The following is a 26,179-nucleotide window of genomic DNA, read 5'->3' on the forward strand; positions in this document are numbered from 1 at the left end:
CAAACAAATTTCAATTAATTAACCACCGTAAAATATTGCCAAAATGGCATAAAACCTCAATCAATCAATCGCAAAATCTGTCAACATTCTGGGTCAATCCTCTACACTTTCTTTCACTGGACGACATGCTGCACTGTTTACCGTCTTTTCGCATGCGTCTGAAGACCGAAGGAGGAGACTTAAGTTTTTTGTATAGGTTATCAAAAAGTATAAATTGTTGCCTTAAAACGAGAATTTTCAACTGTAGATAAGTGTTATTTTCGAATACAGTTCATACATTTTAACTATGCAACAAAATTTGAGAAAGCTCTGAAAAAAGTCTCTTATCATGATTTTGCGCAAAATGAGCTGTATTGTTTCTTTAAATTGTACGAAAGATCTTGTAGTTCTGCAGTTTCTTATTTAGATTGTACGACAATTTACACAGTTCAGTTTTAAAGAAAATAGCAAATACACACTTTCTCTATTACATTTACCATTTTCTGTTCTCATGTAATGTACATGTACCACTATTCTACATTTGTATGTGTCGATTGCAGACATGAGCTTTGAAGAGAGTGATTTTACCGTTGGAACTAAATCTAAAGCACCAACGTCCTCCGGACACATACCGTATATATACACCAATCGTTACAAAAAGACATATATCTACATATGTTACTACTATCCAACTCAATATGGTAAGCTTAGTGTTTTGATGAGTGAATTGCTGATAACATTTCAGCAAAGGTTAAAGTAACTTACGACTCGACCAGATACGAAATTACATGTACCTACTATCAAAAGACTCAAAGAAAGTATATAGATAAGCAAGTTGTGTATTTGCAGACTGTGGCGATACAATACACTTAACTAAAGATGGACAGACGTCTGCAGACATTTCAAGTCCCGGGTATCCTAACCCATACCCTGGAGGAAAAACATGCTACTGGAATATTATTGTCAGTATATAAAACATGCTACTGGAATATTATCGTCAGTATATAAAACATGCTACTGGAATATTATCGTCAGTATATCCGTAAACCATTGCATGAAGGAATGAATTTACATTTAAAGGGCTAGACAAAACGTGTTTGCAGTGGTAGGTTGGTTGTATATTGTTTGACGTCCAGTTCGAGAATCTTTCATTCATAGGGAGTGTAATTTTCAGGTTCAATTTCTACAACTAAAATTGCATCGATATCTGGAGCATATGTGTATGTGTTAACATGATATAGGATTATTTAACCCCTGGGGATTTCAGAGGAACTGTGCAAACATATCGGTTGATTTTGATTATTATATAGTATTACATTGTATTTTTGACATTAAAATGTGAATAAAAATCTGTGATGACAAAGTTCTTCGAAAAGGAAAACAACATTTGAACTTACCAAAATGTTCTTTCTGAGACAGATGTTCAAATGAAGAGAACGAGTGCATTGTTTTTGATACATAGTGATGCTTCAGCATAATGCAGTTTCCAGATAATGAATTCCTTGACAAATATAAAGTCCTTTAACATTGTACTGAACAATAACTACGGACTCGGAACATCTTTTAAATTTTTTTTATGCAAACCTACTCAACATGTTCTGTCAACAATATAAAATCATTTTTTTAAAAAATATCACCATTAGCGATTTAACAGAAGAATTACTACAGAAGCAATAAAATGGAATATTTGTAAATAGGCATCGCTCCTTGAACACTTCCTGTTCTACATATTAATGGTATAATATACCTTACACGTACATGTAGCATAACCTAGATTTACTTACCTTCTAAGTAATTTGATCAGTTAGTCTCTATAGTGCATTAAAAATAAGCTGTCCACGAATATTTTAGATTGTATTTTCAATTTTACAGGCACCAGAAGGTTTCAAGTTAAAACTTGAATTCAACGAATTTGATGTTGCGGCTAACCCCGAAGGAACTTGTAATGACAGATTAGAAATTAGACATTCACTTCCTGGTCAGTTTGGACTGAGGTAAGTTGTTTTCCTTGATGAATGTAATAAAATTGATTGGAACGCAATATAATATACAATAATTGTACACAAATAACCTTTTTACCATCATTTTAAAGACTTTATTGTACAAATTTAAGTGTTTTGTTTCTATGTTGTTTTATGTCCCAGAAGAGAATTTTTCACTCGTGTAGATACGCCATCTTCAGGTAGAGTGTCATAAATCTATGCATGGCGCTCAGGACTCTTTAACGTGTCAACGCCTACCGTATATCCAAAACACCCGTGACTGTCACTGTTCGTTATCTTCACCTTTCATTTAAATTAAACGTCTAAGATATAACACGACACCTGCATGGAAGAATTAAATCCGGGCCTACTGGTTCCGAAGCGAGCGTCGTAGAGCTACATGTACCGTAACCTGTGAAAGTTAAGTGTTTGTTATTATAAGACCTTTCGAGAGAGAGAAAATCACTAATATAGGGATTACAAGAACTGTAGGTGAAGTGCCAACTCTTACTGTGACACAGAATGTTTAGGGTCATATCCGGGGGACTCGTGACTTTCACCTCTAATAGTGAATACGTATACCAGGTAATAATAGTGATGGAAGAGTGAACTCCTAGGCATGACGCGGCTGACGGTATCAAAAATAGAACTCGGGATCTCCGAGATGCTGTCAAATGTACTAAATTCAGAGTAAATTATTTCTAATTCAAAATATGTAAAGACTACGATTTAAATGTTATTGTGAGATACTTTGTATTTGGCAGCTTTTGCGGAGACAGATTCCCCATGACCGTTCTTTCAGAAGAAAACCAGTTAGGACTGACCTTTCAAAGCAGTTTACGGCAATATGGACGGGGTTTTTCTGCGGAAGTTAAACTTCTAGAACGTATGCATAGAGTATATTACAAATATGTTATCATGTTTCAGAAACTTAATTAGTAATCCATTGTTTGATTTACTAATGTCTGACCTCTTCAGGTGATTTAAATTTAATATTTCTTCGTAGAAAATGACATTAACTTCTGTTATACGAATGATGGAGAAAATTACAGAGGAAATGTTGATATCACTCGACGATTTGCTAAATGTTTACCATGGTCGGAAATGAAACATTGCTCAAGCAATACATATAATCCTGAGTAAGTATATATGAATTTTGGTAATAAAATTCTATAAAATCCATTTATATTACTCAATAAAATACAAAACAAGAAGGAGTTGGTTACTAATATTTCATGCATCTAAACACCAGGGATCTAGACGATGACCTACTTGGTAATTATTGTCGGAATCCTGGCCGCGGCACTAGACCTTGGTGTTTCACCAATAAGTTCCTGTGTACTAGAGACTATTGTGATGTGTGTGGAATCGGTAGAGTATATTTCAAGTATCACTTTTACCCAGACCCACACGTTTGCTGAAACACAATAAAGCAACATACATTTTTAATGCTTTTCAAAACTTACAGAAAGGTGCTACGATATATTTGACGATTGTGCTGAAAGAACAAAAGATATTTTAGACTGTCATCGAGAACCAGAATTGACAAGAGGCTGTAGAATGTCGTGCAGAATGTGTGGTAGTCAACATGAAGATGGTGGTAAATGAAACATACAGTCATTTCTTCATCACTTTATTTATGCAAATAAATTATATATTTTTTTTTAATCTTTGAAAACTCTCCAAAATAAATTAGAATGAATTGAAATAGTCTTCTAGAAAGTCATTATCATTTGTACTTTGTGTTTTGACTTTTCCGGAATATTTCACTCACATCTAGATGTAATCATCTCTAGGTGAATTAACTCAAAATAATTAATTTATGTCCATCTGTATATTTCTTATTTTACGGGAGTACTTAATATCACGACGTGAGTCATACACGTCAAATCGTGAAAACTCTGTTAATCAAGAGTTTTTACATGTATTTTAGCAATATAAAAATAAAAGCGAATTATTTTATTTCGCGAGTGCTGGTTCTCACGAAAGTACGCGATAATAAATTCCTCGCGTAAATTTCATAATTAACAGTACTGAGAGGTAGCAGACACACACTCTAAATATAGTATCAACGCCTGTTGTGACATGGAACCTAAGGTTTTTTATAAAAGGCCTCATCCAAGAGACGTATGTCTCATGTATAAATGACGAGCGATTGGCGTAGCTGCAGTCAATACATAATTTACGTTTGACGTTTGCGGAAGGGACTTGAACCCACGACCTCTCAGTACATGTAACTAAGCTAATACTCTTACTAACCACTGAGCAACTGCGATTGATTATTGTTTGAAGTATTATACCATAAGGTTTAAATCTTGATAAAATATGGGCAATTGATTCTTTGTGGTTACTAGATGAATCTTACGGTGCATTTATTCAATTTTCCAGTTGGATATACAAATTGCAATAAACCAACCATCCCATCAGATTCAACAAGTGGTATATTGAAAGAGAATTATTCCGTGGGTGACACGGTAGATTTCATGTGTAAAACAAACGCCTTCGAGAAGCAAACAATAACCTGTTTAGCTGACGGATCATGGTCGAATGCTGGGTTTGCTTGTGGACGTAAGTAGAATTATACGTGGTTATGTTCGCTATCAACAAACTGTCGAGTCATTCCCACTTTGCATATGTTACAAAAGTCAATGTATCATATGAAAATTATATAGTTGGCTGCTGGGGTTAACTATTGTTAATTGATACAATTGTTATTATTTGCCAGTCCTTAACCAGAAATTTAACTGTGTTTGGTGACCGTGACATTTCGTTATGAATTCAAATAAATGATGACGTCATGTACGGAAATTTTAACGTTAATAATTCGACTTTGCGAGATATTCACGTTATAGTTCTGAACCATGGTCAAAATTCTGAAATAGTTTTAAATTAAGAAAATCGTATATTTGAGTTGACAAAATAGAGCGACGTATGATAAAACTCTGTGAAAATTAGATAAGATTTTTCAGAAATGCTTTATTTTCTTCTATTCAATATTTCCGCCATTGTTTGTATATACAAAGAAGATCACAGAATGTTTAGATTTTAACATATCGGTAATTTTTATGTAATGAAAAGCTGTTATCAATCATTTTGGTAATGATCGACAAAACATGACTTTGAAAAGCAAAAGTTCGACAGCTAATGGTATTCTTGAAAAATCTCCTAGCGAAGCATTTGTTAAAACTTTCAAATTGATATGAAAGATCATTATGAATCAATTCACCACTTAACATGCTGCGTCATACATTGGTAATCTCGTCTTACTATTAAAGTATAAATAAAATGAAAACGACATATATACACATTTTGATTAATTTACGACTACAGGTTGTAAAACTGGATGGACGCCTTACCAAGGTCAGTGTTATAAAGTTTTTGAGGAGGAGGTGGACCGTACCACTGCAGTAGCACGCTGTGTAGGTGAAAACAAGGCAACGCTGACGTCCAGTAAAGACACGGAAGGAAACAATTTCTTGAGAAGTTTGGTGTAGGTTCTCCGTTACAGAAAAATGCTTGATATCGATATTTTCAGATAATTATTCTTTCAAGATGAACTTTTAATTTACACGCATATAAAATTAATCAATGACTTTCCATCCGATTTTCAATTTGTTTCAGACAAAATGGTGTAGACTTTTGGATCGGTATAGAAAACGGGTTTTGGTCAGATGGACAGCAAGTTGAATGGTCTAACTATAAGCGAGGTCAGTATATCAGACACTTTTCTCTTATAATTTGTTCTCTGTATGATCTTATGCATGCCCTTCTCAATAAAAATAAGAATGTACATAAAATATATCTGTTGAAAGGTTTTAAAATAAACGTACTAAAATTTCATGTGGTTTAGGTGCTTCAAAGAGCTGTGCGTATATGTCAGCGAAAACTGGAAAATGGCGAGGAGTTAGCTGTGGGTCGGCATACTATATCCACTACGTTTGCTCATATTCACCAAAAGGTATATGTTACTGTTTCTTAAAGCCCGAAATATTAAGCTTAAACAATTAACAGTTTAAAGAAAATGGAAATGCTTCTTATACTTTGTTTTTCAACTAGCACAGTTTGTTGTTGTACTGCCCTTTCAAGATTTTTTGCACAAATACATGTATAAAGATATCGCATGCTGCGATGGGATTTCACAGATGTTGATGTACATGTATGCATCACTCTCAAGACCGTATTGGTGAAAGCTTTTGATATCGTGCCAACAATACCCATGGCACTGGGCCTCCATTTTTACGATCATATCCAAAAGACCTGTGATGTTCACTTTGAATACCAGACGTTAGGTTTGGCAAAGGAACAATCACTGCCTTAGGTCTGACGAGGCGGCCGGATCGAGAATCGAATCTGGGACCTTCCGTTGGCGAAGCAAACGCGCTATCCAGCAGGCTACTGTCATAGTATCTAGCATCAGAGAATACTGTACGCCTTTTGACACCCTGTCATAATGCCAATCAACGAATAAGATATACTCTCTTAACTACATCGCCTCGCTCCTTCTTTCTTAATGATAACTAGGTAAATTTATATCAGTGTATGAATTTATTTGCTGAACTTTCCTCCAGTCAGTAATGTAAATAGATACACTGTAATAATGTCATGTCGGGTTAAAATGATCTCTTAATAAACATCATTGTGGAATGTGATGTCCGTGTGGTGGAGAGCTCTAAAGCTACCTCAATATGTCATATAAGTTTTACATTGTCACACCTAGTAAATGTTCAATGTTTTGATTCTTTGAAATGAGACAGACGAAGATGATGAAACTGGCAAACTTCCCGCTGTATTCACTTTCTAAAAATGGTGATATGACCGAAAAAACTATGAATAATTGTCCTTTCTAGAGCATCTCCGTACTAATTTAAGTAGAAACTTCAGATATAGAAAAGTACATAATATCAAAGTGCCCAATTCCCATACGATAAATTATATTCAAAGTTAATATGATTGCATACAAATATAAGTCAACATAATTCTTTATAATAAAACGGAGAACCACACTCCTATACGTAGGAATACAGAAAAAATGATACATTCCGCCATTACAATAAGTTCAAGGTAGTTTGGTCACCTACGTTGCAAATGAATTACACCATATAAAATAAATGCAAATTTCTAAACAATCGGATAATGCTACTGTTCACTATGAGATGGTATAATATCTATAGACAAAATATCACGTGATGCAATCCTTCGTACACAAGGTGGCGGGCGGTTAACTTTCAACATGTAATAGTAGAAGTTACGTGATTTATAATGATCGTAATACTTGCTTTCACTTTAAGTTATCGATATGATTTACATCAACACATCTGTCTTAGACTGTAGCTTTACGGAATATCGATATGCAATATACATGATTGTTCACATACAAAAAATAGAACATCAACATAGCTTATATTGTCAATACCAATAATGATAAGGGGATGCTGCACTACTAGCCACCAATGTCCACGCACAGGGCATCATCATACATGTATGTATGCGCAATTATTATAAACATTATTTCAAAAATCCACCCCCAAACCGTATTGTGTACAAAATAGCTTAAACCCATATTCCCTTACACATATGGATATTATCATGTAACCAATACAATGATTTTTCATTACAATAGCTCGACAGATATGTGAGGACGCGACATCACACTGCGAACAGTACATACAGCAGGATCCCCACGCATGCGCTAATGCTGACTTTGTTTGGCATACGTGTCCTGAAACTTGTGGATATTGCAACAGTGTACAAGGTAATTTTATACTTCATGCCATTACGTGTACCCATCGTCGGAAACCTACGGTCGGTGCACTCCGTTTACCTCCCGTGGGACACAACGCCGATATTTTCGCATAACTCATTAAAATGCATGACTTTACGTGACCTATCGAGGATCAATGGGAATCGCCGTAAATGTTCTAGGAACTCTGTCAGCAGTAAAGACGGCGCCCATGAAAGTGTGTGATTTGTTGTGTGCCACTGTCAAAGATATATAGATGAAAACTCCAGGTTTGGTACCCAAAATGGCTGATTATTTTGGCTACTACTTCCCTTTCACATGTCCCCCCCCCCCTCCCCGGCTTTCGAAAATCCTTAATCCGCCACTGGTATGTTTATTGTCATCACTGCTACATAACATGTGAATAAAATCAGTCACTCATGCTACAATTTAAAAATTAGATGCAAATTTAAACCAAAATATGATCTTACAATCCCGTTCAGATGTCATATTGTAATTATGGTAGGTGAGACTTCAATTGTGTTTACACGAGAGAGGTATGTAAAGAAAGTCATAATTGCTTATTCAAATTGTGCCGACAACACAAGTGGAACAGATTACGGCAGTTACTTGATACGCAAGTAAATATAACATACACGTACCTATAGGCCTATACACCGATGAAATACCAAGTCTGTTAAAAACATTGCTCCCATATGATGGATAAAAGTGGCCAGACTACGAGTGCTGAACATGTAAACCTGTTCATAGAATCGTACACAGTAGTAAACACTTGGTAACTGCACAGGCATTTTCCTCCCCAGTCTATATAGAAACAAATACACCATCCGCTTCAATGCTTCAGTGGGGATCCAGGTTAGAATAGGTCCTCAGTGCCTACTTGCTTGTCGTAAGATGCGACTAAATGGGGCGGTCCTTCGGATGAGACCGCAAAAACCGAGCTCCCGTGTCACAGCAGGTGCGGCACGATAAAGATCCCTCCCTGCTCAAAGGCCATGCCGAGCATAGGCCTAAATTTTGCAGCCCTTCACCGGCAGTGGTGACGTCTCCATATGCGTGAAATATTCTCGAGGGACGTTAAACAATATTCAATCAATCCGCTTCAATAATGCAGATGAAGCATCTCGCTGAAAGCTTTGTAGCTTGTCCATCTTAAACGTAGTCAAGATCTTCGCTTCGAAAGCATGTTTTACCAAGCTCCATAACACTGAAAATTAGGGGCTTTTTCATTGGTTGAATTTCCCAGTTTACTTTGGGAAGGTCGGTGGTCTCTTTCCAGGTACATTGCATCTGGGTTCTCTCTCCCACCAATAAAAACTGGGCGCCACCAGATAACTGAAAAATTGTTGAGTGTGGCGGAAAACATCAATCAATAAATCCTGCGAAAATATTAGCGTTTTGTCCCACGGGAGGTAAACTTAGTGCGACAGACCGTGGGTTTCCGACGATGACTTGTGCCTAGATCCCTATATTAGCTACTTACAAACATCGCGGTGTTACAATATATCGAAAGGGTGAATGATTGAATTATTTATCGATTGATTGTGTTTTGCTTAACGTCTCGCTCGAGAATTTTTCACTCATATGGAGACGTCACCAATACCGGTGATGGGCTTCAAATTTAGGCCTATGCTCGGGGATTACGGCCATTGAGCAGCGTGCCACACCTACTGAGACACGGGACATCCGTTTTTAAGGTCATTTCCGAGGACCCGTGACATGCATACTTGCTGCCGAGCGTTTGGCGATGGAACTGTCACTACCTGTTTTAACGACTTAGGTATGTCGCAGCCGGAATTTGAACCCCGACCTCCCGCATGCGGGGCAAACGCTCTGACCTTTAGACAATCGCGGCTCCCCTTGGTCAAAGAAGGAATGCAAACTGCAGAAGCTAAGAACAATAGGCGGAGGATTTAAGTCCAAGTGCTCTGAAGATCTAGCATGGAGATGGATCATGGACATGCGTCCCGTTTTTAAGTGATGATTCGAGTTTCTGGTACCATGGGTATGGTAACCTATATTCGCTGGGATTTTATAAGAATTTTATTGTGGAAAGCCAGATGTACATGAAAATGTTTGCACTTTGAAAAAGCAGAATTGGCAAAGTCAGGTTGATAGCCCGTATTTTCCCCAAACACAGTTTGTTTCAGTCTGTTTTACGTCTCTTCCGGAAATTTTCACTCATTTTGAGACGTCACCAGTTGTAGGTGAAGTACCACACATACCAATTTAGAGCAACGAAGGTTCTTTAACGTGCCAACGCCTGTTTCGATGCGGACCCTCATTTTTTAAAAGTTATATCCGAAAGACCCGTGATTAATTCTCACTTTTAAATACCAAGCATTTAGTGAGGGAGCAATTAAAACCTGTGTTTTGTTTAATGCACATAACACCAGCGGGGCTCGCACTCTAAATGACCTATTGATCAAAATGAACGTTCTACCACTGAACTTCCGCGATCGGTGAGTTGTAGATAGTTGGTTGTATATTGTTTAACGTACCTCTCAAGAATTGTTCACTCATATGGAGATGTCATCATGACCGGTGATGGGCTTCAAATTTAGGCCTACGTTCGGCTCTTATGGCCAGTGAGCAGTGTGGGTTCTTTAGCGTACCACGGGACATCCGTATTTAAGGTCACACATCCGTATTTAAGGTCATCTTCAAGGACTTGTATCATTGTTTGCGAGCTTTTTTTTATGACAGCTATTCATTTTTTCCTGATACACCAGTTTTCTTTTTATGAGATTGATCACTGTTTGTTATCTTCGCCTTTCATAGTTGACTATGCGAAATCTGTACCCAAAGATGTTTAAAGGGACTGGTTCACGATTTTTGATAGAAATATTTTTCATTTTTGATGTTAAACATTAGAAATATAACTCATTTAATGTTAACAGCCAAAATTTTGACCTTCTGAATGCAAGAATGAAAGCAATATTTTAGCCTTAAATATGTGTTATGTAAACAGGCTCGAGTCTTTTTATGTATACAAACAAACAAGTGAAATATTGATTTTGTAATATAATGCATCTTAATTTTGCATAGTCACAAATTTTAACTTTTAGATGACACATTTCACCTTAAAAATGCTGGAAATATGAAACTTTAAGATATAATAATACTTTGATCGATATCCATTTCTTTTGAAAATTTCGTAAACAATAGCATACCGCAATCTTTGTTTACAAAACAAATAATAAACTCTCTAAAATGAGCGTCTGTGATGATGTATAACCTTGATTTTCATGAGAAATCTTTCAAACACATTAGACAGTAGATTTTGATCATTAAAAGTAAAAAACAAAACTGGGTAAAATCGTGAATCAGTCCCTTTAACAACGAAAATAAAGGCATATGTTGGACATTTACAAATTATATGACTAATAACGTATAATATAAACATGTAAATGCTTCGGAAATTCCAGCCCCCCCCCCCCCCCCCCTTAGATCCGCGCATGATAATAAAGACAATTTAGCTTCTAGGCAGTAATGTTTCAAGTATTTTTTGGTCAGGTGCAGATGTTTCAGTCCTCCTTTTTATGTTTTAGATGACTTACTTTTGACTTAGTTCCTTCTCTCCTCCTGGAGAATAGGGCTTCTAACACGCATTTTCCAATTTCTCCTGTCTTGTGCAGGTCTTGCTGTTTCAGTCCAGTTTGTAAACCCTAGTTGCTCTCTTTCTCTCTCCACCGTCCTTCTCCACGTTTTCTTTCGCCAACCTCTGTTCCTTCTACCTTCAGGTGTCCTTGTCAATGCTACTCTGCAGTTGTTATGTGCATCTTTTCTTATATCATGCCCAATCCAGGTCCATCTTCTCACTCTCACTAAGACACTGATATTGTCCATCTCTGCTCTTTTCCTCAAATTGATGTTGTCGACCTTCTCCGGCTAATACATTTAAAATATCCTTCTCAGGCATGAATGGAGGAATCACTTCTTTCATCTCCCTTTGTAACCTTCCATGTCTCTGACCCGTATAACAAGACTGATACAACATTTGATATAAATGTTTTCAATTTGGTCTTTCTTCCAAGGTGGCTGTCTCTCCAGATTTTGCTAAGCCTGTTAAACCGCAGTCCTGGCAAGCCCTATTCTCCTTTGCAGATGTTTCAGTCCTCCTTTGTATGTTTTAGATGATATGCCCGTAAATCGAATAAATTTTCCTTGCTCATCTTGTCTGATTTCAAACTGGGAACACTCTGAATTTCTGTGTTCGGCAAAGGCCCTCAGACCGAATATCTTACAGTTGTAAAACTGTGTACTGTAGAGCTTGAGAAGAGTGCGACCGGAATACTCCTGGATTCCAGATTTTCTCCTCATCTTCCGGCAATATTGGATCAGCTTGTCGCACTTTGGTCCCTGAGCCCTTTGATAACAGTTCCTTAATGCGCGCGTCTAAACCTTTGCAGAAAATGGCAGATCGGTGGTCATGTTCATCAAGGAAATTCATATTGTGAATGTTTTCCTCTCGGAAGTGACGCAGTAATCCACACATTGACAATGAAATAGAGAGTACCCGGTGGATATTCACTGCTGTCCTGTTTAAGTACCTCCAAAACAAAGCGTTGAAATCAGTAATTCAGCATTTCTGCGTTCATTTCCTTCATGCTACATTCTCTCGTGATGCGTGCCATTTATTGAACATTTCAACAAACCCATTTCGTATTTCTCCAAGTCTTAGGATTTGTCTGAGTCAATTAGCTGCTGCAAATCATCGTCTAACACAGCTTCAGCAAACCTTCGATGCTGTGACTCGTTAACACATTCAAAAGTTTCCATTTTCATGTCACCATCCATTTGTTCTAGTGATTTTCCCCAAGTCAAAATTTATAGTATCAAAGTCCTTGGGTGTAGAATATTCATCTCTTCATCTTCGAGATACCTATCGACAGATTGTGAAATGTTGAGGATCCTAACTGACCTAAGCAATTTTCCACCGTAATTTACGATTCCGATATGTCTAAGAACTGCGATAGCATAAAATCGCAACCGTCATCCATAACGCTCAGACATGTATGGGCGAGGGACAGAGTTCAAGAAATGCAGCGCGCTATACTTTTCGAATCACTTGCTCTTTTTTTCATTGGTCATGAAAAATGGTATGATGAAATTTTGATAGATCATGGTAATTCGGTGCATGAGAAAATAGTTTAATCACGTTCTATTCATGTGAAATTTTGATAGATCATGGGTAACTCAGTACCTGAGAACAATGATACAAAACACATAGAGTATTTTTTAACGAGTGCATCTTCAGATATCAGACTCGGGAGGACAAGCCCCCTCGTCTGATATCTGAAGATACACTCGTTAAAAGGTACTTTATACCGTATAACGGTTTTTTTTCCCCGTGATAATCAAAATTTCGCTTTCTTTGCGAGTATTTTTGAATCGCAAACAAGTAAATTCGCATAAAATTTACACCGATTGTATACCATATCTTACAAGATAAGAATAACTTCGTGAGTTTAATTATCTGAAACGGTGGTCGGGCATTATCATTCTGTACACGCACCTGTTTTACTTGTTGAGTGACAACACGCGTTTAACGGTAATGTTTGTTATGTACAAAGTCCAAACCTGTCAAGTGTCAATTAACTTGTAATTTGGAGAATCGCAAACAACGAACTACGCAAATAAAACATAACAGTGTTTTATGGTATTTTCGCAAAATTTGTCATACGCAAAAATAACCCGTTATACGGTATATTACCTGTGACATTCACACCTGATGCCGAGCCTCCGACCTTTCAAATGCGGGGCGAACGCTCTACCTCGAGACTACCGCAAGGGAAGGGGGTGTTCAATAGTAATACAATATGTTAATTAATGGATTGAAAGGTAAACGATTGTCATGTTCTCTACATGTCCAAGATTTCCATGGACAGAGACATATGGACCAATTCAACACTTGAAAAGAATGCATATATCTGAAATTCAGACTGAAAATAATTTGTTATTGAAAACAGGTTAAAAATCAAACTGAAATAGTTTTTTTAATTATGCCTTTTCGTCTGCCACATTTGCGAAATTACATGTAAATTGTCTTGTCCAAAACTGTGTCATCTTGTGAATATGTCAGGCGGCTTTCTACTTTTATGTCCCCGTAATCGGAGATACGGTATTTGGTCTGTCCGTATATCTGTGTGTCAGAAAAAATCTTAATCCTGTCTTTAACTTTTGAACGGATAGCAAAAAGGATTTCGCATGCGTATTATTCCCTTTCACGTGACCTTCCTTTAATTAACGAATGACGAATGAATGGCGGAAGGACTTCAAACTTCTCTCATGGGGATCCGGGTTAGAATAGGTCCTAAATACCCCTTGCTAGTCGTAGAAGGCGACTAAATGGGGCGATCTTTGGATGAGACCGCAGAAACCGACATCTATGCCACAGCAGGTATGTCACGATAAAGTTCCCTCTCTGCGCAAAGGCCATCAACGCCGAGCATAGACCGAAATTTTGCAGCCCTTCACCGGCAATGGTAACGTCTCCATATGAGTGAAATATTCTCAAGAAGGACGTTAAACAATATTCAATCAATCTTTAGGTCCAAATACATGATTCTAACCTTGGAGTTTAACCTACTATTGAAAACCTTGTCCATAACTTTTGAACGAAAGGCGAAGATGAGGAACAGTGATCAATCTCATAACTCCTATAAGATATACAAAATAGAGAGTTGGGCAAACACGGACTCCTGGATATACCAGAGGTGGAATCAGGTGCCTAGGAGATGTAAGCATCCCTGTCGACCGGTCAAGCATCCCTGTCAACCGGTCACACTCGTCAAGAGCCCTATATCTTGATCGAGTAAAAGGGGTTATTCATAGTCAAACTCAGTGTACCAAGAACGGCCTAACAATTGGTATGAAACATCATTTGATCTAATGATATGTTGGTTTGGCAAAGTAGATTGTTATAACGACCGTAAAATTTGTGAAATGCTGACTTTAAACGAGACTGTTGAAACCCCTCCACATCAACGAGTCTTTTCATTAGCCTGTCTAGATTTAGAAACTAGTCATACACAGAACAAGCTCTTGCGTATCGAATCATTTGAGATATAAATACACCATATGCAGGTGATAATGGAATATTGCTACAGAAATATTAGAAGTTGACAATGGAGAAGCTGAAATCATTCTGTAGGTTGTTAGTTTGTCGTTAATATTTACTTTCAATAATATTAAATTTTGACTTTCAATAAATTTTTTTTTTTTTTTTTTTTACAAATTTGAACATAGGTCATAATTTGAATGGTTAGTAATAAGGGTTTCGTATTTCACAAGTGTATTCGTTTTGACGGACCGTTTTAACAAACAGCCAACCAAATCTTTTCGCATGACCTTTTCGGTAGGTAAGAAATTATTTTACTTCACTTTTGAGTTTGACCTACTTTTGAAATCTTTAACATTGACCATATTTTTTGGAATGGTTAGTGATAGGGCTTTCAAATTTCACATGTGTATTCGTTGTGACGAGACCTTTCTTTGAATATCATAATTACTTTGCTGTTATACGGGGGCATCAGTGTCTCACAAACACATTTTGTTGTAACTTCATTCTTAAAAGGTATTGTTAAAGGTTATGGGATAACTAATTCATAGTTTTGATTCACTCGACTTTATTCCGTCTTTTCATAAACCAGAGTTATCGTTCGCAACAGTTGTCTTTCCTTAGAGCAGGTATACATCACTTCCGATCAAATGCAAATAATAATAAATAATACCATATTTATATACATGTAGCACCCTTTTCATACACTATGTACTCTCAAAGGTGCAAATAGTTACAGTGCGGGAAATAATTTAAACATGAATTTATCGTCTGACACAACACTAGAAGATATTTTGAATTACAAAAAAGAAGAAATCAAGATTTATTTAAAATCTGAAAACCTAAAGGTCAGTAGATCACATGAATTAGAAAGAAGGGCTTTTGAAAACAATCAGTTGGACCTATGTCAAACTGTTGAAAACGTGAAGGACACACCCACCATTAAAGCTACCAGCGACACGACCGTAATACCGTCAATTATAGAACTAACAGATGGCTGGTTCCGTGATTTTTCGGACACAATTAACCCGCCAGTCGCTCAAAACGATATCGAGAATTATCTTGTGAAGAGTAGTAATAGAACGTGTGATAGTCAGAAAATGGCATGTTTCCGACAATACATACAAGGACACAAGTTCTGTAAAGAAAAATACATACATACACAAAATAATGGTCAATAAAATAACAGATGATCATGTTTTGTGCTACGTGCGTTCCAAATGTCACTCATCCATGAAACAAGAAATCTACACACAGTGGGTCGTTCTTGCAAAGCAGGAACCTATGACGATTCGTACAGCCAGCTGCATATGTCCTGCGGGGTAGTTATAAATCAACATGAACAGGCACGTAATATCCTTTTTCCAAGGGGTAGGCATTGTATGAAAAATCTTGACAGTGGTAATTTAAGTGCTATTCCACGTAAGAATCATGCAAAATTGGATTTCTGCGGCACATCCAATGTTACGAAATTGGGCCAAACTTTTAGAAAAACAAATCAGTTGGGTGTATGATATATGACAATCTGTTTATTTTCATTTTTTGTCACCCAGCATAGTTCTAAAAAAAACAATATTATACAACATTCATCTTCCCCATTCACTCCTTCCATCCCTTGTCAGAAAGGGGGAGGGGGGTCCCCCTCCGTGATACTATGTGCCTGTTATTATCTACTAAATGAATAGTTACAATTTTATGTACTTTGATTTATATATATATATATATGCGAGAATATAAGATTAAATTGAGAAATTCTATAATTTGAATTATGACAAGAACACTTAGTAAATTGACCTACGAATTTGCAGTTTAATCATCGTAAATAAAACCGAATTCTGCAGTTCACAAAATACTCTATTTTAGTCTTTGTGAGGGGTGCACCCACATCGCTGGTCTGTTGTTCTGTTTGGAAGAAATGCACGAGAACCACAGTAATCAGCCATTTACATCAAAGTCATGTGTCTGGAATAGACCCTCAAAAAGAACCAAAGAATGGAAAACAATAGATCAAATGAACTTCAAAAAATATAAACAAGACCTCAATCTAAATCGCAACAGAGTTGAATTGAAAACAAATGACCGTATGTCATTTTGTGAAAGTTTATGCAGTAGATTACAAAACAAAAACGCCGTTATTCATCATCTCATTAACAATTCACACGATAGCAATATTGAAATTAGTGATGATTTGAATGTAGGGCAAAAGGAAGAAGTAGAAACTTCAGAAACGATTAGTTATGAATCAGACAAATTTATCAATATACAAGCATGTCTTCTACAAGTTGCTACTTCATATACTAGTCAAATGATGGTTTCAAGTGAAATCTGCGATGAGATTGAAATAAGAACGAGGGGTCAATCTGACAACATGTTGTGGTTTGACGCACGTAAAGGCATATTAAAGCTGTATGACCCGATGTTCATGTATTATTTTTGTACATAATTACTTTAAAGCAGATTAATTGCTTTAAAAAGTTATTAACTTTCCCTTAATTATATGCTTGAAAACATCTGCATGTAAAAGAAAACAGTGCGAATATTATTTAAAAAGTAAAAATAGTGGCTACATATATAAATAATACCATAATAGACATCTATAAATAGACCCACGCGCGTCAGGGGAATCCCAACATGATGTATTAACTCATACGCAACTGTCTAGTTTTAAGGCTGAAAGAGCGTAAAACAAAAAAATTACTAAGAGGTATTTGATATTTTTATTTCTATTAAACTTATGGTATGGCACTGTTATAACAAAATACACAGCTTTACACAGATAAGACCACCGATGATCTTAAAGTTTGAACTGGTCACGTGACTGTCACTTGAAATGGCAGTGACGCGGTTATTTGTAAACATCGATTTAAAATCAAATTATTTGGGTTAAAACAGGTGAAATAATTTATGATATGTCGTACAGTCTCATAACTACATACGTGCAATGATTTAATAGCGTTTTTACGAGATGGAAAAAATTCGGACCATACAGCTTTAACTGCATCAATGTTCCATGATGTGCTAAAACGAAAAGAAAGTACAAATCCTGATAAGTTAGTTGAAAAGGTTATTGGTGAGAATAGGGATAAAGTAAGCACCGCAGCCATTAAATGGGGATTAAAACATGAAAATATTGCAAAGAAGCTATATGAAGCCCATATGCGCCTACATCACAAACAGAAAATATTTGTTAGAAGTAGTGGCTTGCATGTGTTTCAGCCATTTATGGTTATTGGTGCGAGCCCCGATGGTAAAGTGCAGAAACAAACCAATGCATATTTGGTTGAAATCAAATGTCCATCTAAATGGAGAAATAATACTATACTTGAAGCTTGTAAAGCAAAAGATTGTTGCTGCTATCTAGATGCAAACAACAAAATCCAACTGAAACAAAATCACAGGTATTACACCCAAATTCAGGGACAGATGGGTGTATGCCAGTACAAATTGTGTCACCTTGTACTGTATACATTGCAGGATGTAATTGTGGTAGAAATCCCATTCAATGAGGAATTTGGGGATTCACTTTTTAAAAAGTTCCATATTTATTTGCAATTTAATTTGACATTCAAACATTGCATAACAAATTTCATGTAGAATGTTTTCCAATGATGACGGTGTCTGGATAATTACCTCTGCAATGCAAGGTGAAGATAACGAACAGTGATCAATCTCATAACTCCTATAAGCAATAAAAAATAGAGAGTTGGGCAAACACGGATCCCAGGACACACCAGAGGTGGCATCAGGTGCCTAGGATGAGTAAGCATCCCCTGTTGACCGGTCACACCCGCCGTGAGCCCTATATCCTGATCAGGTAAACGGAGTTGTCCGCAGTCAAAATCAGTGTGCCAAGAACGGCTTAACAATCGGTATGAAACGTCAGACAGCATTTGACCCAATGCGAGGTTGTACTGACGAAATAGATCGTTATAACGACCATAGAATTTGCGAAATGCTGACTTCAATCGAGACTGTTGAAATCCCTGTACCATCAACTTGTTTGTCAGTAGCTTACCTCGATGTAATACAATATGCGTGTCAGACTTTTTTTTTAAACAAGCAGGAAAACACAGTAGAAGAGAGACACTGTTTCATGAAGATTATCCACCAAGAAAATATCCTAGACACTGTTGGACTAGATAACTTGAATCTGTATGCAAGATCTTTAACAAGAAGACCTAAACGTAGCCTCATCATAACTAACAGAAATTGATCTACAAGTCTCAGTTTCATACGCTGATCATACTCCCTATCATCCATACCAAATTCACACAATGTTTCAAAAAGTGCTTTAAATGTATCGAAATCTGGAAAACCAGTATAAAACTGTATTTTGTCGTCCGAGTTCTGAATGTCTTCTACGGAAATTTCTGGTCGTATAACATGTATGGACTGATCCCGCATTGTTGTCTCTGTGTAGAAGCCCTGGTAAACGATTCCTCACACTTCACCTCATTCTCATCAACCTCCGACTGAACAGAATACCTTTAAAACAGTGAAATACTTATAAATCAACAAAGTTCGTACATGGCAACTTGCAAAAATATTGCGCCAATACATTCAAGTAATACTTACAAATGACAATACATTTTACATTAATAATAATAGGTCAAGTTCACTTACAATTATATAATGTTTATTTATATATATTGTAAAAATTCATAATCTTGAAAGCTGAAACCAGAAATAAGAATTATTAAGACAGTAAGCCACATATTGATTAGCCAGACACAAATCATGAGAAAGTATAGATTGATCTAAACCTTTTGATCATCATATGATGTGAATAACAATAACATCAGTTGTTAATAATTCTTACTGGTGATCCGTTAAAATTGGTAAGGTACACGTGCTAAACACCAGGTCTCCAGATACAGTTTCTGCACCAACATCCTTCAAATAATGTAAATAGTGATACATACATTCCATATGTTTGTGTAAATGACAGGCTTGTTATTGTCAGATACTGAGATAGACATTTAAATCAGTAAATTATAAATCATTCACATTTTATCAATCTACAAGTATCAGACTTCAGAAAACATTTTCTTAGAGTTTATCATAATGGGTTATAGAGTAACATCGGGGTTAAATAGCAGCCTACTTCAAGTTTAGTTTCCATTTCTGTGCTAAGTGTGCTGTTCTTTGTTCTTCGTTGTTTGTGTTTTTTTCTGTCCTTTGGGGGAGAAACAGTGTTGGGACCTCATGCTTCCACGTACGTCCATCCCCATCTGGAAAATGGTCAGAGCAGACGTAGGTATAACGATCCCCTTTGTAATTCGATCTACTTATGGCCCGAATCCAAGCACTCCTCAGCTACTGTTTTTTAGGAAGATGGTGTAGTTTTACAGCGTTGCCGAACTTTCCTATAACGCCCGTAGTATTGTGACATCCTTTAATGGCACAGTTCTCCTTTAAAACCCATTCATTTTTTATATAAGTAATAAAAACAACATAACACACTAAATGGACTAGCAACGACACGCAGCAGCTTTTAATGTTGTAACAATACAACGTACTATAATTACATAAATGTAAATACAAAATAGTAATAGTATAAAAATTTAAACGTGTTGTCTGCTCTACGTGTCGTCCTAAACTGATTTTACATCGTTACTCGATTAAAACCAGTTCTATTGAACTGCATGACTGGACATACCTATACAGGTATTCGAATTGAAAACTTGAAATATCCGGAATAATCAATTCATTACAAATTGATTTCTGTCTAATTCGCTCCTCAAACGAAAGAAATTACAATAATCTTTACCCAGTATCCAAACAAACAAAACAAACCACTCTCTCAGTCTTGATCGTGCCGAGCAACTTATGTTTACATCCAAAATGGCCGTGTACCTGCTCTAAAGAAAAGACAACTCTATTGCGAACGATAACTCTGGTTTATGAAATGACGGAATAGTTAAAAGATGCATTGACTTTACAAGTATCTTATTTTCAGTGTTCAGATGAACTTATAAGGAAGCCCACAGAAAAGAAGACAGAATTAACAAGTTACACTGTACCGCTGTACATAATAACACATAGCTGACTAAATGGATATAATTTTCAAAACGGAGAATTTATACGAAGGTGACAACATGTACATACAATAACGTCTGTAAACCGAGACTCTATTTAATGACGACAAATGTGCGATTTCATACATTTGAATACTTGCTGTTATTTACAGTTATTTATATAACGGAGTGAATGTCATTGTCGTATGTTTAAATGTTGCGGGGTGCATGTTTATTAACTTACTTATAGAAAAATAAACATACAGTATACACTTTATCAGCAATTAACCATTGACAACATATCTTGGTATTTTCCTGAAAGTAATTTAATAATAGTTAGAATGCAACAGATTCTGACTGTCTGAAATTTGTAATTGTGGCGTACACTTTGTACAAAGAGGAGAATCAATAACTTGGTTGGTGAGTGAACAATAAATTCAAAATTAAAGACTGGCCACGTACAAACGTTGCAATCAAAGGTTACATTTTTAGCTAAATTATTTGGACCAATTTCTTATGCTTTACAGTGAGATGAACATTTTCTATTTGGTTAGATAAAAGATTAAAACGATTTCAAATATTTAGGTGAAGGGTCAAAACTTTATATGCACAATATGAAGGGGTTTTTCCCCTCTTTACAACAGTGTCATGGAGAAGCTAATTTTGATGATATATACATAGTGGATTGACCCTTGACCTACACATAACCAACCCACATATGATCAAACGAATGGTTCTCAAGATATTGAGCGGACAACATGTGGTCTACCAACCGACATACATACTGACCGACAGGTGCAAAGCAATATACATCTATTCTTTGAAAAGGAGAGAGGGGGCATACAAACCCACACATACCACTAGTACGTGTATTCCTATACGGAAACAATCAGAAGGCTAGAAATGTTATCTGATATTTTTTGGGAGTTGATTTTATCAACTCCTCTATGCAGTCACTCGGCTCAAAGTGGTATGGACCTTAGCACTTCTTTAAAAACAGATGCAATGTTCAGCGCTAGCAGCAAATAGTTCGTAAACTGTCACAGGTTTAAATGCATAATTTCTGTAAAACTGGCTTTTCTACCGTCGGTCAATTGAGTATATTAACTAAAAAACGACCAAAATATCACTAGAAATACAATCTAATGTCAACAGTGATATTTCACACTATTCAAATATTCCTACAGCAGACCATTACAGGTCAAAAACTCACGTTCCGAGGACTGAAAGTCCACAGCGTGGGCCTAGAAAAAAGTCGGTGTCTTTGTAATTGCGGCTTCTTGGTATCCTATTACAGTTGTGTGGACCTTTAAAATGGACCTTTCAAATTCAAAGATACATATACTTGTAATGGGCAATGATAGTAGTGTCAACTGATTTATGTTAGCATCAAATTTAAGCGAACCGAAGATCTCATGAATCGTGGCACCACATTCAATGTTAGAGTGGCTGCATTCATTGTGATGTTTATTGATAAAACTTCCGAGCTCGACAGTAAATTTATTTCAATCATTTTAGTATGAAAACAACCAGTCATGCAGTTTAAACATTTTCAAACTTAGTTGTCAATTTTCTCTGAACATATTATGTATATACTGTCCTCTCAATATCTTGAGAATCCTTTGCTTGACGGTCAGCAAACTTGGTACAGCAGTAGATGAACCCTATTGATTATAAGGTGGGGTCAAACTGGACATAGGAATATACCAACCGCTCAATATCTTGAGATCCTTTCGATCGACAGACATCAAACTTGGTACTCTGGTACATCCTAAAGAGTAGATGGCCCCTATTGAGGTCACATGGTTAAAGGTCAAGCTGGACATAGGAATATACTGTCGGCTTAATATCTTGAGAACCTTTGCTTGACAGACATCATACTTGAAACACTGACACATTTTAAAGAGGAAATGGCCTTTATTGATTTTAAGGTCACATGATCAACGGTTAAACTGGACATAGGACTATACTGACCGCTCAATGTTTTGAGAACCATTTGCTTGGCAAACTTCAATCTTGGGACACTGGTACATCAGAAGAAATAGATGACCCCTGTTAATTTTGAGGTCACACAGTCAAGGGTCAAACTGGACATGGGAAGATACTGTCTGCTCAATATCTTGATAACCCTTTGTTTGATAAACATCAAACTTGGTACACATCATAAGGCGTAGGTGACCCCTATTGGTTTTGGGTTCGCATGATTAAAGGTCAAACTTGACACAGTAATATATGACTAATATATTGTAAGAATCGTTTGCTTGATTGACACCTAACTTAGTACACTGGTACATCCGAGGGAGTAGATTAACCTATATATTTTAGACAACAAAAGGTCAGATTAATCCACTCTGGACATAGGATATTGATCTTGAATTGATTTGGCACTACTATCAATTAAATGATACGTGCGTATAACCCTTATAAATTTTGCACCAAGGAGGATATATTTTAAAAACATATTTGTTGCATATTTCGTTTTAGTGATTTATCATAATAGAACTATTTGATTTGATTTGATTTTTTTTTTTTTGGTAATTGAAGACAATTGTCCTGTACCCAGCGTGATCCCATATAGCAACACTGAACTTCTCACGTCTGCTGCCGCCCTGTCCATCGGAAACGTGTTAGAATACAGGTGTAAATCTGGTTTCTCTCACGCTGACGGAAATCTCCACAGAGCCTGCCTCAGAAATGGGACATTTACCGGTTCCCTGCCAGTATGCAAAGGTTAGATTTCCCTTTTTAAAAATACATGAAATAAAGTCACTGAACGGACAAAATATGGTATCTTTAAAAATCAGTTTGAAACATTCTTTATAATCACAGCTTCCGATACAATGCCTGAACCTAATAACGATGCACCCCTACTACAGCTTGGTAAATCTTTACTGACCAAGTTTTCCTACACTGGTGTTAATGATATGATGCGCATAAATAAAAACGGAAGGGTTGTCAAATGGCAGTTTTACAGTGAGACAAACGGCATCATTGCTCTACAAGTTTGGAGGCCAACTTCGACAGCTAAAACGTTTGTTTACACTTTATTTCCCATGTTATACATTTCTCAAGTATGTTAATGAACAGAGTTCTAAAGATTTCAAAATATGACGTTACTTGAAATGTTGATTGCATTGGATCTACTGTAGCTACACACTGATTGGTCAGAATGAGGTCTCGGAAACGTATGTGGAAAGAATTCGTACATATGAGGTGCCACTTGATAACCAGATCGAGGTTCAGTCAGGAGACATGATTGGTGTATTTCCCCTTAGCGCTGAAATTCCGTATGAAAGATGCAACAAGGCCGATGTAGGAGCAACATATGGCTCCGTGATGGTGTCAGTGAGCAGGAAATCCACAACTTCTGGTTGGAAAGTTTTGTCTGATTACTCGTTCAAGGATATTAGCACCAACTGCAGAGTCATACCCGTAACTGCTTTCATTCAGTAGATTAAAATACTTTAAAATATGCATTTTGTTCTGTCACTTATTCTAAGTTTAGTGTGTAGTCTATCTAAAGCTTGTTTCAAGGCTTGCTTTCAAATTTATTGACACTCACTTTTTTTTTACCAAAACAATACCCCTCTACTTACATACGAGCATGCTGTGCGTACGATCAGCTTTTAAATCGAGGTAAACTATTGCCAAATAAGTTGGTGTTATAGGGGTCAACAGTCGCGTTTAAAGTCAGCATTTCGCAATTTCTATGGTCGTTATAACGATCTAATATATAAACTGCTGTTAGGTCGAATGCTGTCTGACGTATTTCATATCAATTGTTAGACCGTTCTTTACATACTACTTTTAACTAAGATTACTGTATTTACCTGATTAAGATGTAGGGCACAAAGCGGGTGTGACCGATCAACTGGGGATGCGTATTCCTCCTAAGCACCTGATCACACCTCTTGGTGTGCAGGACCTCCGTGTTTGCCCCACTCTGTATTTTTTTTTTCGAATTAAGTTATCACTGTTCGTTATCTTCACTTTGGAATCCGGGTTAGAATAGGTCCTCAGTACCCAATGCTTGTCGTTAGAGGCGACTAAATGGGGCGGTCCTTCGGATGAGACCGCAAAATCCGAGTTCCCGTGTCACAGCAGGTGTATCACGATAAAGATCCCTCCCTGCTCAAAGCCCATAAGCGCCGAGCATAGGCCGAAATTTTGCAGCCCTTCACCGGCAGTGGTGACTTCTCCATATGAATGAAAGATTCTCAAGAGGAACGTTAAACAATATTCAATCAATCACTTTTCATCATTACCAAATGTAGTAACATACAATTTTTCCAAACAATTGCTTATATAAAAACTCGTCAAACCAAATAATTAGAAGGGGGGAAAAACCAGTATAACGAATTGAAGAACCGACAAAAGAAAATACGACGGATACTTTTGAATAGAACTAATGATTGATTGATGTTTTTCCGCCACACTCAACAATTTTTCAGATATCTGGTGGCGCCCAGTTTTTTTTTATTGGTGGAAGAGAGAACCCAGATACAATGTACCTGGGAAGAGACCACCGACCCTCTGAAAGTAAACTGGGAAACTTTCTCACTTACATGCGCGAGCGGGATTCGAACATGCGCCGACAGAGGTGAGAGGCCATGTGATTTTGAGCGCAATGCTCTAAGAACTCGGCCACGGGGGCCCCTTAGAACTAATGTGAAAACAAAATTTTATAAGTAACCTGAGAATATACCAAGCAAGAGCCCGTAAACACTCAATCAAGAAAAGAAAATGATGGAAGTCCTTTGTTTCAAAATCTTTATGCTACGCATCCAACTTTGTATGGATTTGGAATGCTATAAGAAAATGGAAACGAAGTTGCTAATAAGAATTTTTCATGAATAACATGTCACCAGATTATAAAAATTAAACAAGAAAACAAAGATCTTGACGTTTCCTTCAAAAACACACATACCAAGCTTTTTCGCATTTGATTAATGAACGAAAGTAGAATTGAAGCAAGCTCACATAACCAGCGCTCCAACATTGCTTGACAATGGCTCACATAATGAATGAAAATGCTATGCATTACTGCAAGAACAGGGCAGACGGGCTCGAAATTATAAGTTCAATAGGGGCATAACTCCCAGAAAAAGTATTGAATCAGAATTTCCTGGAAATATGCACATCTATATAGTGTGTCCTTATTAACTACAAAGTTTCAAGAATTCTGTTGAGCGGTCTCAAAGGAGTTGCTCTGACAAAGCTCCAACATTGCTTGACAATGCCTCACATAATGAATGGTAATGATATACATTACTGCAAGAACAGGGCAGACGGGCTCGAAATTATAAGTTCAATAGGGGCATAACTCCCAGAAAAAGTATTGAATCAGAATTTCCTGGAAATATGCACTTCTACATGTAGTGTGTCCTTAAAAACTACA

The 26,179-nt window shown here is 36.8% G+C and overlaps 1 protein-coding gene across 1 annotated transcript in view; it reads left to right on the forward strand.

Moving 5' to 3' along the window:
- Positions 1 to 24,255, forward strand: part of LOC125652118 (uncharacterized) — a 62,999-nt gene extending 38,744 nt beyond the window's left edge. The window contains exons 17-31 of the mRNA XM_048881089.2: positions 540 to 680; positions 829 to 941; positions 1,852 to 1,973; positions 2,726 to 2,847; positions 2,968 to 3,100; positions 3,214 to 3,332; positions 3,430 to 3,561; positions 4,350 to 4,529; positions 5,292 to 5,451; positions 5,583 to 5,668; positions 5,812 to 5,919; positions 7,582 to 7,713; positions 23,326 to 23,511; positions 23,611 to 23,812; positions 23,931 to 24,255. Of these exons, the coding sequence (XP_048737046.2) occupies positions 540 to 680; positions 829 to 941; positions 1,852 to 1,973; positions 2,726 to 2,847; positions 2,968 to 3,100; positions 3,214 to 3,332; positions 3,430 to 3,561; positions 4,350 to 4,529; positions 5,292 to 5,451; positions 5,583 to 5,668; positions 5,812 to 5,919; positions 7,582 to 7,713; positions 23,326 to 23,511; positions 23,611 to 23,812; positions 23,931 to 24,234 (2,240 nt within the window). The 3' untranslated portion in view covers positions 24,235 to 24,255. The remainder of the gene's footprint in view (positions 1 to 539; positions 681 to 828; positions 942 to 1,851; positions 1,974 to 2,725; positions 2,848 to 2,967; positions 3,101 to 3,213; positions 3,333 to 3,429; positions 3,562 to 4,349; positions 4,530 to 5,291; positions 5,452 to 5,582; positions 5,669 to 5,811; positions 5,920 to 7,581; positions 7,714 to 23,325; positions 23,512 to 23,610; positions 23,813 to 23,930) is intronic.
- The last annotated feature ends 1,924 nt before the right edge of the window (positions 24,256 to 26,179 follow it).

This window comes from Ostrea edulis, chromosome 5, assembly GCF_947568905.1.
Source record: "Ostrea edulis chromosome 5, xbOstEdul1.1, whole genome shotgun sequence".
NCBI lineage: Eukaryota > Metazoa > Mollusca > Bivalvia > Ostreida > Ostreidae > Ostrea > Ostrea edulis.